The sequence below is a fragment of the Balaenoptera acutorostrata genome, chromosome 2, assembly GCF_949987535.1.
Source record: "Balaenoptera acutorostrata chromosome 2, mBalAcu1.1, whole genome shotgun sequence".
In the NCBI taxonomy this organism is placed as follows: Eukaryota; Metazoa; Chordata; class Mammalia; order Artiodactyla; family Balaenopteridae; genus Balaenoptera; species Balaenoptera acutorostrata.
Window position 1 is genome coordinate 95618753 of NC_080065.1, and position 17805 is coordinate 95636557.

General features: G+C 39.0%; 1 protein-coding gene across 2 annotated transcripts in view; it reads right to left on the reverse strand.

Annotated features, from left to right (window-relative positions):
- Positions 1 to 17596, reverse strand: part of DCP2 (decapping mRNA 2) — a 52938-nt gene extending 35342 nt beyond the window's left edge. Inside the window, exons 1-2 of one of the 2 annotated variants that reach the window (XM_007192099.2) lie at positions 17356 to 17596; positions 4751 to 4902 (exon numbers count right to left, since the gene is read on the reverse strand). In XM_007192099.2, the coding sequence (XP_007192161.1) occupies positions 4751 to 4902; positions 17356 to 17408 (205 nt within the window). In that variant the 5' untranslated portion in view covers positions 17409 to 17596. The remainder of the gene's footprint in view (positions 1 to 4750; positions 4903 to 17355) is intronic. The other variant, XM_007192098.3, reaches the window with a different exon arrangement.
- Positions 17597 to 17805: the final 209 nt, after the last annotated feature.

The window sequence follows — 17805 nt, forward strand, 5'->3', positions numbered from 1 at the left end:
AAAAAAACGTAATATGCAAATAGTGTATTAGGGTCAAATGATATTCCATTGCAACACAGAAAGGAAGGTTTCATAACACATAAAGAAAGGTTCTGGGAAAACCTGTAGTACAGGCACATCAAAACACCCTTAAAGTCAGCATTATATTCACATTGTGACTAGTAGTTTGGTTTAAACAAAAACATCACATTAAATTCACTTTATGAAAACTAATTTTATGAGTTCTACAGCTTTGTGTTTAAAATTTTGCTTTGGTTTTATAGTTGTAGTAAGAACTAAGGTTCTCAAAGAGCTCAACAAAGTCAACCATCTATAACAACACTGTAATTAAAAGACAGGCAGCAGATTAATCTCAATATAAACATTCCTTGCCTTTATTTAGGGAGGGGGGAAAAAAAGAATAAATTATGGATATAATATTAACTATTCCATGAAGCCCTATGGTTCTACATCAGCTTGCTAGAATTCTGGAAGTTATTTCTCAATAAAAGTCTGGCTTGAGATGTTCAGTAAAATCCCTTATGTGTTTTAAAGTCACCACAGATTTTTTTGAATCTAGCTATAAATTTAAAATAAATGGATATTTTTTCCATTAAAAATTTAACCATAGTGAAAAAAACATATGAATATACCCCAGGAATATAGGTAACTTCCAATAATTCAAAGAGGAAGACACTTATCTAGTTTTTTTCTTTCTCTTCCTTCTCCCTACAATGTTCCTCATAACTTCAAGGTGCATCAACGTCTCTCTAATGAAGTGTTATCTCATTTTTCTACCCATTAAACAACTTCTTTAAAAAGAATAACAAAAACAAAGGTTTAGCAAAAGAAATTAAATCAACTGACATAACCTTGGAAATTATCTACACTCTTCATTTACCTACTTTTTTTCCTATCCCAAAATCACCATAAAATGAGTGAGCTGATGAACCAACCAACTACAGTTCAAGATACACTTGGAATTAATGTTGAAAAGTACTTGCTCAAGTCCACACAATTAGCAAATAACAGAACCCAATCCAAAATGACATCAATTTCCCCACTGACAACTCTTCAGTCCTCCTCCATATTCAGGAGTACATAAAGTAATTTAAACAAGGGAGTGGAAAGTTTTTGAATACCATTTTTATTTAATAAGACAATGTATTTAATTAAAAAAACCCTATGACATGCTCTGAGTATTGTTAATTATCTTTCTAATTTTTACTAAAATCATTACTTGGCTACTGTCTTATTTTCTTAACCACCCAACCAAACTATTTTGCGTCTTGAATCTGGGTTACTGGGCCCTACACAATAGTTCTAAGAGAAAGATAGAAGATCGCATTGATTACATGAAGAATGTAAGAAATTTTAAGCACATATATCTACTTGTATTACATACATCCTTTCTTTTTTAGCAATTCAGTGATTTTTTTATATACTCTTTTTATTCTAACATTTTTGCAAAAACATGAAAAATCTGCTCTAACGACAATCATTTAGATAGTAATCTCCATCCTCCCATTATCATAGATGATATCGATCTCCCCAAGGACAACTCATCTCACGCTCCAGGCTCAGTTCCTGGTATTCCTTGTACTTTACATCCATGCCCACTTCTGGGACCAATTCCCACAGGAACATTCTGGACCTTGCCATCAACAGAACTATTATAGTACTTTGATTAGAATAAAACATTGTGACCACAATTTTCTACGGCAGTCTTCTAATTACTCACAATACACTGTTATTCTACATCGATTTTTGACTGTCTTCCTTTCTCTATATTAGCACCCTCCTGCTTTTATTTCCTTCTCTAAACAATATGGTCCATCACTTTAATCAATGTCTTAGCAATATCCAAAATTTCTTTGCCCCACTATTCTGAATACAGCTCCCTAGTAAAACCTCAACTCAGGAGCAAGTCCAGGACAGCCATTCTATACCCACACTGCTGAGTGCTTACTGAAGAAAAATCACAAGACCATGCAAAATTAACAAAAGAGAAAACAGAGGCACAGAAAAGCCCCACTATTTGCCCAAGGTTGCACAGCTGGTAAATGGCAAAGGTGGGATGGCAACCCAAGTAATCTGGCTCCAGAGCTCATACTATTAACTTTTATTCTACATAGTCTCACCACTTCAACATCCCACAGGTACCACAAACCAACATGTCCATAACTGAGCCCATCATTCCCCCACAAAATTTCTCCTCCATTATTTTTCTACAAATGGAATGGCACACCCATCCACTCAACTGTTCAAATCAGAAACCTGGGTACCATCCTCGATTCCTTCTTCCACCTTTCCTCAAACATCCAAGTTAAGACAAATTTTACTCCTAAATACCACTGAAATTTAATCTCTTCTATTCACTTCTATCACAGGTTTCCATTTCTCACTCATAAATTAATGAAATAGCATCTTAACTAGGTTTCCAATCTCATGTTCCTCCAATTCACTGCCTACACTACTTCAGAGCTTCTTTCAAAACACCCCTAGAGAAATAAAGCAAATATGGCAAAAAGCTAACAATGGGTGAATACATAAAAAGGGTATAATGGCAGTTGATTGTAATATACTTTCAACTTCTCTGTAAGTTAAAATTTTTTCCCAAAAGTAAAGTTTTTTTTTTAATCTCCTATATTATTTTATTACTCTTACGGATAAAGTCCAAACAAACATGGCCTACAAGACCCTTCCTCCAAAGAAAACTTTTATCTAATTCCAAATCTGGGTTGGATTAGTCTCTTCGCTATTCCTACTGAAACCTATGCTACCTTATCAAAACCTAACAGACTGCAATGTAATCATGTCCTTTCCTGTCTGTAATCTTCTTAAAGACAGCAACCAAATCTACCTTGTTCACTGCACAATGCCTGGCACAGAGGAAGCACTCAATTATTGAATGAAGTCTACCACATTAGCAATAAGTTTTTTCCTCCACATAAATGAATTAAAAGAAACTTAACTAAAACAGAGGCTTTTTTTTTTTTTTAATAACAAGGAAAGTTTTTAAAACTCATGTGTATACACACACAAAATCTTACCCAGAACCCCAAAGTATGTATAGTTGCTCTGGTAGAACCCTAAGTCTATGCAAAACAGACCAAAACCGCAGAAGACAACTTTCCTGTTTTAATCATGTTTATAGCTCCTTAAAAGCAAAGTCTTCTATGATTTCTTCATAAAACCTGCTACCAAGACTTTAACAAAGACAGTGCTCAACGGTACTTCTATTCCCCTTTGATTTTTTCGTTTACTTCTCCACATTTAATCTGTCTAACAGCTTGAGCATTTCTGCCACTGAAATCTGTCTCTTCTGTCTTTTCTTTGTAGCCCCTCTATTATGGTCAGGACCTTACTGCTCCATATCTCAAGTATTTAACAGTCCTTGTGGTTCAACCTGTCCTGCCAAATAAGTTTTCTTGAATACCATTTTCAAATGGTCTGAGTAATATGCTTGACTTAGCCTTGCTCAGAAACTTTCAATGGTTAACAGTAATGCAGAATAAACAGAGTTTCATCCATTTTCTACAGAACCCTAAGGGGTTCCTTATTTCATACAGCTCAAGAAAAAGCATAGGGAGCTGAGTATGAGGGTTATTTTACGTCACCTATCCCTACTCCAACTCTACTCCAACTGGTGTAGTACAGTGAACTTGTGGGTACAATTGCATCTGAGCACATGATTTATGGTTAAAAACAATGACCTAGAGAATAAAAACCAAAGCAGTTTGGCTCAAGATTTAAAACCCCACAAATTCCCCCTATATAACTTCCATCCATATCCCCTCTTGTATCCCTATAAGAAACTCAATACAAACTAATTTACTTCCCAAAATATCCCTTATCCTTTCCAACTCTCCAATTTTGCTCAGTCCCTTTTCGTTACCTGCAACATATTTCCCACTCCAGCCTGTTTAGAAAATTCTATATTCCCTTAAAAATATAGCTTTGCCTAAAATCTTTCCACCTTTTGCCAAATTCTAAAAACACTTAGTATAAGAAGCATTAGCAGTTCATCAATTTTTTTGCCTTGTGACATAGCTTCTTTTATAATCTTAAATATTCATGTCAATCTTATAATTAATAAATGATGACATGTTTCTATTTTATTTGTAAATAGGGAGGAACAAAAGCTTCTCTAAAGGCAAGGACTTCTTTGAATTTGCCACAGACCCAAAAACTGCTTTGAACACAGCAAGTACTCAATAATTATTTAAGAATTTCTATCCCAGAAAGGTAGTAATCTGAATAAAGATCATCCAGTTAAGTGGAACAGCGAGAGGAATGTAAAAAACAGATCAGTCCTAGAAATAGGCTGGCTACATTTGAAAAAAAAGAAAATCAAATTTAATTCTAATTATCACTGCACATTTTAGGGGGTCCTCAACACAAAAATAAGAATACAGTTGGCCCCCCAGTATCCAGATGTAGGACCCGCAGATACCGAGGACTGACTGTACTTTGCCATTTTACACAGTCTAAGGAACCTGAGCATCCATGGATTTTCGTATCCTGCGGGAAGGGGCGTGGTCCTGGAACCATCCCCATAAATATCGAGGTACAACTGTACTATCAAACTGTACCTATCACAATCAGGCACAAACCATATGTATATGTTTTACATTTTTGACAATTTTTAGAAATCAAGTATGTTTTATCTAAAAGGTTATAAATCTCAACGACAAGCAAAAGAAAATTTGTGCTAAAATACCTTATTAATAAGAATGAAAGACATTCATTATAGTAATAAAAAGGATATCAGCTTTAGCAAAGTCTCTTATCCCACACTGAGGTAATCCTGGTGTGTTCTGCATGTAGAAATCCAAGTAAAACCAATGGGCAAGTTCAATCTGAAAACACACTCGGATAGCATTGTCTCTTTCCTCGCTGGGAATATGCAAAATAAATCGGCTGTCAAAAACAAAAAACATACAAAAATTACATTTACAAACCATAACAATTTATTTTAACCTTTTTAATTGCTTCACTCCTGACCCACCAACATAGAAAAGGGACCCAGAGCAGTACTGATCAAGGAAGCAAAACTGGCAGGAAATTACTACAGGGAAGATAAGTCTTTTTTTAAAAAAAAAAAAAGAGATATCACATGTATCTCATTCATAATAGAATTTTTTTAAGAGGCCATCTACCCTCTGTTCACAAGTACAGAGATAAACTTAAGAGCTCTCCAACAATAAATTAAAGGTAAGCAAGAAAACAAACTTCAGTAGGATTCCCTCCCATGTCTGGTAATATTTTCAAACAATATATACAAATATATTCATATACTCAAATAGAAAAGATGTTAGCTGCTTAATCTTACTATTTAAAGTATTACAAAAAAATATTAAAGAAATCATTAATAGACCAGATTTCCCAAAAAGCTCATCTGAAGAACCTGAGTCCAAAATAACTTTCAAATACACTCACTTTTAAAAAAACCTAAATTGTCTTTTCCAAGTACATTCAGAGGAAGGAAGGGACATTTATTTTAATACATAGTATAAGTGTGCACTATATTATATACACATATGTATATATATGATTAAGATAATTAACCCCTTTTTTATGCAACAAGTCAAAATTTATGTGATCTACAGGACTCATTAAGCAACCACCATTAAGCTTCTTCCACGCTTAGCATTTTTGTAACTTTTTTTCTAGCAACCTTTAAAGACTGAACTACATAAAAGAAATCCACTGGTTTTTAGAGTCATTTTCTAAAATTAAAAATAGCATCACCCAGTTTGATCACTTACACTATTCACTAGCTATGGTGCTAAATGTTCTTTGCTGTTTTCAAGTTTCAAATCAAACCTCAAAAAAAAAAATGCTTTTAAATTATAAAAATAATGTAGCATTCCAACAGGGGATTGAATAAGTAAATGTTAAGACAAATGTATGTATGATAATCTACAATTCAATATAGAAAAACAATGGGGAAAGGAGCTTAAAACTGCATCTACATTAAAACCAAGACATGTAACATGCAATGCTAATGGCATAATCTAAGATATAAAAATCTGAGCTCTTCCATACGGCATTCAAGATCCAGTGCCTGCTCACCTGCACCGCCTCTATCACTCTGTAAGGTTCTTTATACCCAGTGATACCTAATTCTTAGTAATGTCCGAAATTGCCATCCACATACTATATCTACTCCCTTCTCTTGTCCATCTAGCAAACTTATAATTCATCCCTCATGACTTAACAAACACTGTATCTCCTATATAGGTATATCAGACTCCTCTGAACAGATTTATAAACTCTTTCAAATCCTCCATTATAGTAATTATCTAATTTTTACTATTACTGTCCATAAACTCTTCCAAATTACTTCACTGAGATATCTTTGCATACTTTTATTCCCATAGTCTAGCAAATTGTCTGCATATACTTACAGTGACATACTGATAATTACAATTTATCTTTGAAAGGTAAGATGGAGTAAGCACACTCCACTCTGTCCCTCCCATAAAACGTAGCTATAAAACCAGGACAAAGTACATGGAGCAGCTGTTTGAGGACTGTGAAAAGTAAACAGCAGGAGAAAGATTGGGGGAGATGATGAATATCCAAATTTACCATTTTTCACCCTCCAATATCCCCTAGCTGGATTGGGGGTTAGACGTGACCTCCAAAAGCCCTCAAGGATCAAGAAAGGCATCTAAAGGAATCTATTAACATTCGGAGACAGTGGGGGAAATTCCCCCTCTCTTTTCTCCATTCTCTCATGCCCCAGCGCCCAAGCAATGCCACACTGGTTAGACTTGGCAGCAACAGTGGCTGTAACAGAGATCCACAGAGACTAAAACTTTGATGGACGGGAACCTTCCTCTCCGATAGCAAGAGCTGGGAGGTCCCAAGAGATTAGAGCCAACGTCCATTGCTTATTTTACTACTAACCTCCAGCTGCTTGGTCCCAGGCATGAGCAGAGTCACATGAAATGTGTGGTAGAGCACCTTTCCATTTTTGCCATTTTTCAATATTCAATTTCCTCAAAAAGGGGTGCCAAGAAGTACCAGGGAGATAGCAGAAAAGGAACAGCTCAGGAAAATGGTCCCATGAAATTGTTTATGAACTCTGAGGCTCAACCCCAAACTGCACAAACTTGGATTAGAATACAAACAGCATACCACACACTTTGTGAGCTGAACTATGTATGAGACAGACCATTGCCCAAGTCTCAGACTAGCCAGTAGATGATACACAAAGACAAAAAGCACTGCAAATCTAGCCTTCTTTTATCTGATTTTATTTAACTTACACCAAGTCTCAAAAAAAACACCTGTCTGCTATTTCTTACTTTCTCAGTTTGGGACATTTTCTATTGATTTCCATTATGGAAGCTGAAGAATTAACAACTCCAGTCCTCCCACTCTCATTCTACACACCATTCTCATCTCTCCATCTTCCCAACAAAATGGTATCTTAGTTTGGTTAGTTTGTTAACTTCAGCACTATTGACACCTGGAACTGATAACTGTATGTTGAGAGGAGCTGTCCTGTGTGCTGTAGGTGTTTAGCAGCATCCGTAGCCTCTGCTTATTAGATGTCAATAGCACTCTCCAGTAAGCTGTGACAACCAAAAAGATCTCCAGCCACTGCCAAAGTTCCCTGAGGAGAGCAAAATCACTCCCAGTTGATAACCACCGGGTTAGATAAAAAATTCAGTCTTTACATTACTATGACTCTGCAAATGCAATTCACGACTAAGCCATGTGACAAGCTATGATTGTTTTCCCTTTTAAGCACAATCCTTTGTTCTCCCACTAATTAATAAATGTCTTGTCATTGTCTTTGCTTTGTTTTCTCTATACTTGTCACTAACTCAATCTTCCACTAGTTTCCTAAATTTTTTTTCTCAAGATGTTAATTCAGACACATCGGTTTCATCTTGAAGACTATCCCTGAGCCTTCTGATCTGTTCCAGTCTGGAGTGGTTGTCACTTCACATAATACACATCTGTCATCCTATACTATCCTTTCACTACCATCCTATAGTTCCCAACGCTTCCATCCTGTATTTTTTTTTTTATAAATGTATTTTACTTATTTATTTTTGGCTACATTGGGTCTTCGTTGCTGTGCGCGGGCTTTCTCTAGTTTCGGCGAGCAGGGGCTACTCTTCGTTGCGGTGCGCGGTCTTCTCATTGCAGTGGCTTCTCTTCCGTGCAGAGCACGGGCTCTAGGCATGCAGGCTTCAGTAGTTGTGGCACGCTAACTCAGTAGTTGTGGCTCGCGGGCTCTAGAGCACAGGCTCAGTAGTTGTGGCGCACGGACTTAGTTGCTCCACGGCATGTGGGATCTTCCCCGGACCAGGGCTCGAACCCGTGTCCCCTGCATTGGCAGGCAGATTCTTAAGCACTGCGCCACCAAGGAAGCCCCATCCTGAATTTAGATCTCATGTTTCTTATATCCTGTCTTCCTCCTAATTAATGTACTTCCTATTTTCACGAAGTACATCCTCCCATGCCTTCTGGAAAAAGGATGCAGGGGAGATTAATATTAAGACATGGTGAATTTGAGAATATTTTTATCCTCACACTTGACACTTTGGCTAGGTAAAGAATTCCAGGTTGGAAATCATTTTCCTTCAGAATCCTGAAGACAGTGCCCACTCCTGCCAGCCTATAATTTTGATGTGAAGACTGAAGCCACTCAGATTCCTTTGTCCAACCTGTTTTTTCAGACTGGAAGCTTCCAGGTTCTTCCTTCTATCCTCAATGTTCTGAAATTTCCCAGTTGTCTATTATTCATCTACTGCATCACCCATTCAATGGACTTTACCTATTTAGAAACTCACCTCCTTCAGTACTAAAGGACCTCATGGACTGATCCTTTGATTCTTCACTTTTCTCTGATATTTCCTATCTCTGATTTCTCAAGCCCCCTTACTTTGGGGAAACGGTCTCTTGCAAGCCATCTATTGAGGTTTTTGTTTCTACTCTCATATTTAAAATTCCAAAGGCTATTTTTAATTGTTTAAATTATGCTTTCACAGATAATTCTGTTATTCCATGACTGTAAAAACCTACCTATCTAAGGAGATCAATGTAGTTTTGAGGGGTTTTTTTGTTTTAAAGTTTTCTTCTACCTGCATAGTTTGATTCTTTTCAGTTGCTTTTTTTGTTCTTGTTAGTTTTATGCTCTACCTTTTGTGTTAAGAGGCCTATTTCAGATGTTCGTATTTAATGTGATAGACCACAAAGCTAATTAGGAAGGTTGTCAAACTATGAGGCACCATTTAAGGTGATCAGGCTGAGCCATTTAATCAAGGAACCTCCAATGTTAGTATCTTTAGGTGTTTCCTCATGGGCTAGTCAGATCACCTAGACAAGAACCTTCCAATCTCCTATCTGGAGGGTAAAGCCCAGGCTGCCACATTCTGGGAGCTGAGCAGGGGAAGAAGGATGGTTTTCAATATGTATACAGGATGCATAAACTCACTTCTGCCACTTTTCAATATTCTCTAATTCTGAAGTAGACTACTACAGTAGTCTTTCACTCTGTCAGGTCTGCTAAGTCATATGCCACTTTCCCTTCTGCTGTATGGTTTCCAAGTTTTGTTGCTCATCCCTTCACCCAATCTTCCTTTTCTTGTGGGGTTATGCATTTAAAATTGTTAAACTTTACTCTTTTTGTGGAGTAGATGTTTGTGTTCAATCTACTATTTTTAACTAGAAATTTGCATTTCAGACTTCCCTGGTGGTGCAGTGGTTAAAAATCCACCTGCCAATGCAGGGGACATGGGTTCGAGCCCTGGTCCGGGAAGATCACACATGCCACGGAGCAACTAAGCCCGTGCGCCACAACTACTGAGCCTGCGAGCCACAACTACTGAGCCCGAGTGCCACAACTACTGAAGCCCGCATGCCTAGAGCCTGTGCTCCACAACAAAAGAAGCCACCACAATGAGGAGCCCGCACACCGCAATGAAGAGTAGCCCCCGCTCGCCGCAACTAGAGAAAGCCCGCGTGCAGCAACTAACACCCAACGCAGCCAAAAATAAATTAATAAAATAAGTAAAATTTTTTAAAAATTTGCATTTCAACAAATTTCTAGAGGATACTAACCACAATCTAAAATGGGGTAAGAAAGTGCCTAAGACAGAGAAATCCAATCCCATTCCTATCCCAATCCAGAAAAGCCCCAAATGAAGAAAGGTAAGCTGGAAGATGAGAAGAAATAAAACTTTTAAAAAGGGTAACAGAGAGGTCTATTTATGTAATAGGAGAACATCCACTCTTCTTTCATTCCTCTGTCAGGAGTTTCTCCTACAAAAGGTGGGGGAAGGAGGAACAACACCCAAGGCCCTTTTCTAACTTTAGCAGATAGGTTTGAGTGTTGGCACCCCAAAGCAAAACTCCTACACACTGGTATTCAAGGGTCTCCCAGCGTAAAGGTCAGCTCCCTATCTACTCCCATAAAGAAGCCTATCAGTCTCCCAGCGTAAAGGTCAGCTCCCTATCTACTCTCATAAAGAAGCCTATCAACAAGTTAAGTCCCTCTACAGCCTCATCTTAAATATGAAACAGCAACCAAAACTCACCCAACGTCTAAGGAAAATCTAATTCGTGACAAAGAAAAAATTAAACACATTAAAAAACTGGTTGTGAAGAAAAGACAGTGTTGAGGATATCTCCTGGAACCTTGGTACTGAAAGTGTGGACCCTGGACCACCTGGAAACATAACTGTGAGAAGAAAAAGAGACATTTCAGTCACATACGGACTCAGAAAGTTTACTCTCTAATGACCCCCTCAAAGAAAATTACTTTAGAATGTACACCAGCTAAACAAGAATGAAAACCAAGAAAGCATAAAACAGGATTCAAGAAAGAAAAGATATAACCTGGGAGAGCTGGGAAAGGGAATTCTAGTGTGCCACTTGTTTGGCAAGACTAAGAAGCAACCAGTCCAGATTAGACTAAGAGAGTGGAAATCTCCAAAATGGCATTCTCCAGGAAAAAAGAATTCGGTAGAACAGTAGATACTAGTATGATTGAGGGTAAGACCAAGGATATAATAAAGGAGCAGGGACTCCCCTGGTGGCACAGTGGTTACGAATCCGCCTGCCAAGGAAGGGGACACGGGTTCGAGCCCTGGTCCGGGAAGATACCACATGCCGCGGAGCAACTAAGCCCATGTGCCACAACTACTGAGCCTGCGCTCTAGAGCCCATGAGCCACAACTACTGAGCCCGCGCACCTAGAGCCCGTGCTCTGCAACAAGAGAATCCACCGCAATGAGAAGATCGCGTGCCGCAATGAACAGTAGCCCCCGCTCACCGCCACTAGAGAAAGCGTGCACACAGCAACAAAGACCCAACACAGCCAAAAATACAAAAATAAATTAAAAACTTAAAAAAATAAAAAAGAATCTTTAAAAAATAAATAAAAAATAAAGGAGCAGATGAGGGGGTGATGGTGGACGGCAGCAAGAAACTTTGGGCATGTTGGGGGAGAAAGGTAAATGTACAAGAGAATCACAGTCCAAACATGAAGCAAAAAGTCAAAATTAGAACAAAAGGGGAAAAAATTATTTCAAGAATAGCTAGAAGGAATCAGGGAATAGTGAACAAATCATATGCTTCCTTCTCCAAAAGAAAAATTAAACTGTATTATTTTGAGCAATTCGTAGAATGTAAGAAAAGAGAATTCATTAGGACATTCATTCTCTTTCAAGATTCTTACAAAAGGATCTTGACTACGGCCAGATGGAAAAGAAACAAAATCCTAACCATTGTAGACTTGCCTCTACTGTGAAAAATATTTACATAGTAATAATGTGTAACAAATGCCATTATTATTATTCAGCTTTTGCTATCAACCAGTAGCAAAACGTATAAGATTTCATAAGGTTACAAAATGTAATGTAACTACTATCAATCTTAATTTCTATTTTAAGTTCACCTGGATAGAAACTGAGGGAATGGGTAAGAAATGGAAGAAATGATGGGGCACTAACTGCCTCACCTTATCAAATAAAGACTCAAGAGACACTGAAGTCCGTAAAACAGAAATATAACTTTAAGTATATTAAAGTCACGAAGGTAACCAATGGAACAATTTAAAATAGTGATATAACTGTATTGGAAGTAGGACAAGGGCAACAGTAAGTGTAAACTAAACCCTCACTTAATAATCTACCAAGATTGGGCTTCCCTGGTGGCGCAGCGGTTGAGAATCTGCCTGCCAATGCAGGGGACACGGGTTCGAGCCCTGGTCTGGGAAGATCCCACATGCCGCGGAGCGGCTGGGCCCGTGAGCCACAATTACTGAGCCTGCGCGTTTGGAGCCTGTGCTCCGCAACAAGAGAGGCCACGACAGTGAGAGGCCCGCGCACCGCGATGAGGAGTGGCCCCCGCTGGCCGCAGCTAGAGAAAGCCCTCGTACAGAAACGAAGACCCAACACAGCCAAAAATAAATATAAATAAATAAAAATTTAAAAAATAATAATAATAATAATCTACCAAGATACACTAAATCCTCAATCTAATATCTAAAGTTGATAGAAACTGGTGCAAGTATACTTTAAAATATTGAAATATCCACCAGAAAACTGAACACAAAACAGGTAAAAGTCTGGAGAGCAGAACTGGGATAAAAGGGGTAGGGCAAGAGACTGCTGCTTTCATTTTATAAATTCATCTGTACTGTTTGATTTTTTTTTAAACCTTACAGATGAGTACATTTTTAATACTGAAAGGCTAACTTCTTTAAGAAACTTTGTAAGAAATAGGAAATTTTGATACAGGAAAATTAAACTTCAATGCTTTCATTCTGTGAATGTTTTTGATCTGTTTTAAAGATTTAAGTGTTTGTATATACATACATATGTATATTTTTATAGCTAAAATAAAATGCTTTCCACAATATTTTGTTATGGTAAAAATTTCTCCACCTAACAAAAATGTCACCTTTCCAATGTTCCCACAGATAGACAAAGCATTAGCACAAGGACTACAATTAATACAAAAATGTTTCCGGTGAACTGAACACTAAGATGGCAAGATGAAGATAAACACAAATTATTTAATTAACCTATGCGATCACCAAAACAGCAGCAACATTAGTTGCTAGAAAATACCTTTCTCCTTTTAACACTGGAGTGGCTTTACAATTTAATTCTTAACGAGGCTTATAAAAAACTCCAAACACTTCTTTAAGAGAAATAACTTACCAAACTGCAGTTTTCAGTTTTTACTTTAAAAACATGCTTTCCAAATATTTAATAAGATAATTTAAATAGTACTGAAAAACTACGTATTTTACTTTTAATGTCAAAAATCATGGCGCACCAAAGGCAAATATCACCATAAAATGGTGCTGATTTACTTTTTTACATACACCTACATGTTTTATTATAAAGTAATTTTGGTTCACTAAAGCATTTTAGACCAGAGTCTTCCCTTCCTCTCCTCCAATTTCATTTCACCCAGAAGTCACCAGTTTTATCAGTTTGGTGTATATATTACTTTCAGACTTCTCCTGTGCATGCACACAAACATACATATACAAAACATTTAAAAATTTGTTTTAACAAAGGGCATAAAATGACTAGTTATTACCCTCAGTAGTAATATTGTGTACATTTTCAAGACACAAACATTTTCCTTCAGTTTACTGTTTGCTAACTGCCTGAGGAATTTCTAATGGCTGCACAGTATTCCTGTAAATGAAATGTCCCATATTCAACCACCTGAAAAATAACATTTCATGTCTTAGGTTATAAGCTGTCTAATGGTTATAAAGTCACATCTTGAAAATTTAAGTCTCTTGCTCTAATGTTTCACATAAAAATCACTCTCAAATTTTACATTCCTCCAAAACATATTACTATATGGTCAATAACTGACATAGACAAGATTAGCAGGACTATGTAATTTATCAAAAATCAAAATAACACAAAGCAAAAAGACCCTTACAGGTACTGATCATAAGAAGTAAAACTGGAGAAGACACATAGAGAGTAAAAACAAGAGTCAAGACCAAACTTATAAATCAGCAGGTACTTAAAAAAGAAGTACAGGACTTCCCTGGTGGCGCAGGGGTTAAGAACCCATCTCCCAATACAGGGGCACAGGTTCAAGCCCTGGTCCGGGAAGATCCCACATGACGCGGAGCAACTAAGCCCGTGAGCCACAACTACTGAGCCTGCACTCTAGAGCCCAAGAGCCATAACTACTGAGCCCATGCGCCACAACTACTGAAGCCCATGCTCCGCAACAAGAGAAGCCTGTGCACCGCAATAAAGAGTAGTCCCCACTCACCGCAACTAGAGAAAGCCTGGGCACAGCAACAAAGACCCAACGCAGCCATACATACATACACATGTAAATAAATAAATTAGGGCTTCCCTGGTGGCGCAGTGGTTGGGAGTCTGCCTGCCAATGCAGGGGACGCAGGTACGAGCCCTGGTCTGGGAAGATCCCACATGCCGCGGAGCAACTAGGCCCGTGAGCCACAACTACTGAGCCTGCACGTCTGGAGCCTGTGCTCCGCAACAAGAGAGGCCTCGATAGTGAGAGGCCCGCGCACCACGATGAAGAGTGGCCCCCGCTCGCCGCAACTAGAGAAAAGCCCTCGCACAGAAATGAAGACCCAACACAGCCAAAAATAATAAATTTTTAAATAAATAAAAATTTTAAAAATCTTTAATCAACAAAGATATTATAAATATTAACTTGAAAAATGGTATTACTTTTAAAACCTCAAGTTTTAAGAAATGGTTATTTGGTTTTAAAATGGAGCAGGAGCCTTCCTGGGAAAAGACATCCCCACCCCCTATCAGTCACCTCTTATCCATAGAAAAGTTTTACCCTCCTACACTAAATTTGGTTCAGAGAAGCAAGAAAATGCAGAAACAAAGGAAAGCAGTCTAGCATGACAAAATGATAATGGCTTAGCCATAAAACAAAGTCAAGGACCTTTAGTTCCTCCTCAAGGCCTATAGATAATATCCTGAGCCGTATCCCAAAGTTGTTTTGCAGAAACTAAAACCCCCACCAGGTGGAAGAAGTCAACTGCATGCTAACCACCAGCAAGCAGACCTCAGACCCTTGAAACCAGGTTGATAATTTGAGATTGCTAAAATGCCACCCTGTTACCTCACCACCAACCTATCAGAAGGATGTCCACGAGCTGATGACTCACCCTGGACCCTTTCCCTCATCTTGCCTTTAAAAACCCTTCCCTGAAAGCCATTGGGGAGTTTGTCTTTTGCGCATGAACTGTCCATTCTTCCTTGCATGGCCCAGCAATAAATGCAGTACTTCCCTTCAACCACAACCAGTGCCAGTATAGGCTTTGCTGCACGTCAGGCGAGTAGACGCAAGTTTGGTTTGGTAACAGTTTCACTATTAGTTTAACAAGTGGCTAGCCCTAATTTTTAAACACATCATTCTTACAGAGCCAAAACACAGTGATTACAAAAAATTTTCTTAAAGGAAAAAAAGAAATATTTCTCTGTTCCAAAAAATTTGTATAAAATAGTTTAAATACACCAACTAGAAAAACAAGAATCTTTATTTAACACAACAGATGTTTAACATGAAGTCTACAAAACACAACACCATTATTTTTAAGTAAGATTACACACATAAAATCAACCACCTTCATAATGGTGATATGACTTCTTTAAATGATGTAATCCTCCGTAATATACAAAATAAACCCAATACTAATGGGACAATTAGTTTAGATGCCTGTAAAAAGTATAAGATTACCCATCTTTTCTAAATCACCTGTATCCCTATTAATTCATACATAAACAATTGCTCACCTTTCCAAATACTACTCATATTTAATTTTTCTAACTATAAAATGTACATCCTCTAAAAAATCTTGGAAACATGAATAAGAAGATAAAAATCATAATCCCACATCTGGTATATGTTCTTCCAGTCATTTACCTAAGACAGACATCAAACCTCTTTTTTTCTTAAGAAAAATGATCATAGAAAATGAGTGCCTTTTAAGTGGTTCATTCGAGTCTATCGTATTCCAAAAGTTATAATCATACCATCACTAAAGAAGTACAGTGATGTTAATTCTCAGTGGTTGCAGAACTAGTCTATTTACTTATCTACATGTACATTTCTTTTGTGAGGATATAACATTAGACTTGACTTTCTATTTCATCCACCTGCGTAGGAAAAAAAGCAGACATTAAAGAGAAAAAGCCCTAGGTCTTAAATCTTGATTTTCTAAATTAAGATCAATGTGACCTTGTGTAAATTACAACCTGAGTCTATCAGATGAAAATGGAAAAAACTGCACCTACCAAATAGGGTGGTTTAGAGGATTAAATGATACATGTGAAGAGAGCAGCCAGTGCCTGCCTGGCACTCAGTAATAACTCAACAAGTATTAGTTCTTCCTTTCCCATTAAAAGAGGCGTGAATGCGACACAACTACTAAAAGTCAGACTTTTAGACATAAATACGTGAAATGTGTTTGTTTTAATCAGAGCTTTCACTCATTTGTAATTAAAATGACTTCACAACCCACTTACACCGACGACAACTCAGGGTATTACTGCACCAAAAAGATTTCCTTTTCCTGAAGTAAAATTTTAAGGCCATTTTACACTTGCTTGGCTATCTGAAATCATAGCCAACAAGAGAGAAGAACGCAGGAAATTTCTCTTGTAAAAGTACTCCAGGAGTTAAAACCCAGCGGTTGAGAATTTCCTTTAAGAAGGATAATTAAGAGATTGGGGGTGGCGGGGGTGGGTGGGGAAAGCAACTCCAGACTTTTTTCCCCACTTCCAATGATAAGTTTGGGGATGAACAAAAGAATAATTCTTTACAGCAATTTACAGAGAACGCCACGGACCCATAAGAATACTCCGGGGAAAAGGTAAATTTGAAAATTGCTCCCTGCGTAGGTCCGAGAACCTGGGATTCTAAGACTTAAAAACCTCGGAGTCTTTCAACAGAATTGGGGAAATGTGATGGAGGGAGGAGGGGGTAAAACGGTCTGTGAAAGCCGGAGAGCCAGAAAAAGCAATGGGAGGGGGGAGGGGCTGCCCCAAAATGCCAAAGATCCAGGCTTTGGCGAAGCGGCTTCGCTTGCGGGGAAACCAAAGTAGCTGGGGAACTAAGAAAATGAGGAAATTCCAGCGCTGCGCGAGGAGGAATGGAGGGGGGCGTGAGAAACAGGGAGGCTGCGGCGGAAAAAGAGGGGTGGTGTCGTCCGAGATAAGGGTCGACGGGGAAAGGGAGCAGCGGCGGGACCGGAAAGCCCGGACAAGGATGTGAGCCGGGGGAGGAGACGCGGAGGCGTCCGGGGTCGCCGAAACTTAGAAAAAAAGAGCAGGGGACGACAGGGGGCCGGAGCAGCGCGGGGCGCCCCAGTACCTGCAGAGATCGTCCAGGACGCTGCAGGGAATCTCCACCCGTTTGGTCTCCATGATGAGGACCCACAGCAGGAGCAGTGCATCCCGGCTCCGCGCGGCCGGGGACCGAGGGTACGGCACGGAGGGCAGGCGACGACGGCGGCGGCGGCGGCGGCGGCGGCGGCGGCGGCGGTTCCAACGAAAACGAGAGGGGGAAGGGGCGGGACCCGCTCACTTCCGCCCGGCTCCCTCAGCCTGGGACCCCGAGGCTGGGCCGCGGTGCGGGGGCGGAGCCCCGGGAGCCACGCCCCTGCTCTGCTTGAAAGGCCCAATGGGAAGCTGGAGAACCGGCAGCTTGAGCAAACTAAGCCAATGAGACGTTTGTTTATTGGTCCGTCGGCTCCAATCCGTCTTCAAGCTGCTCAGTTGCTACTCAGAAAACCAACTTCCCGCCGCCTTGGACTGGGCCTTG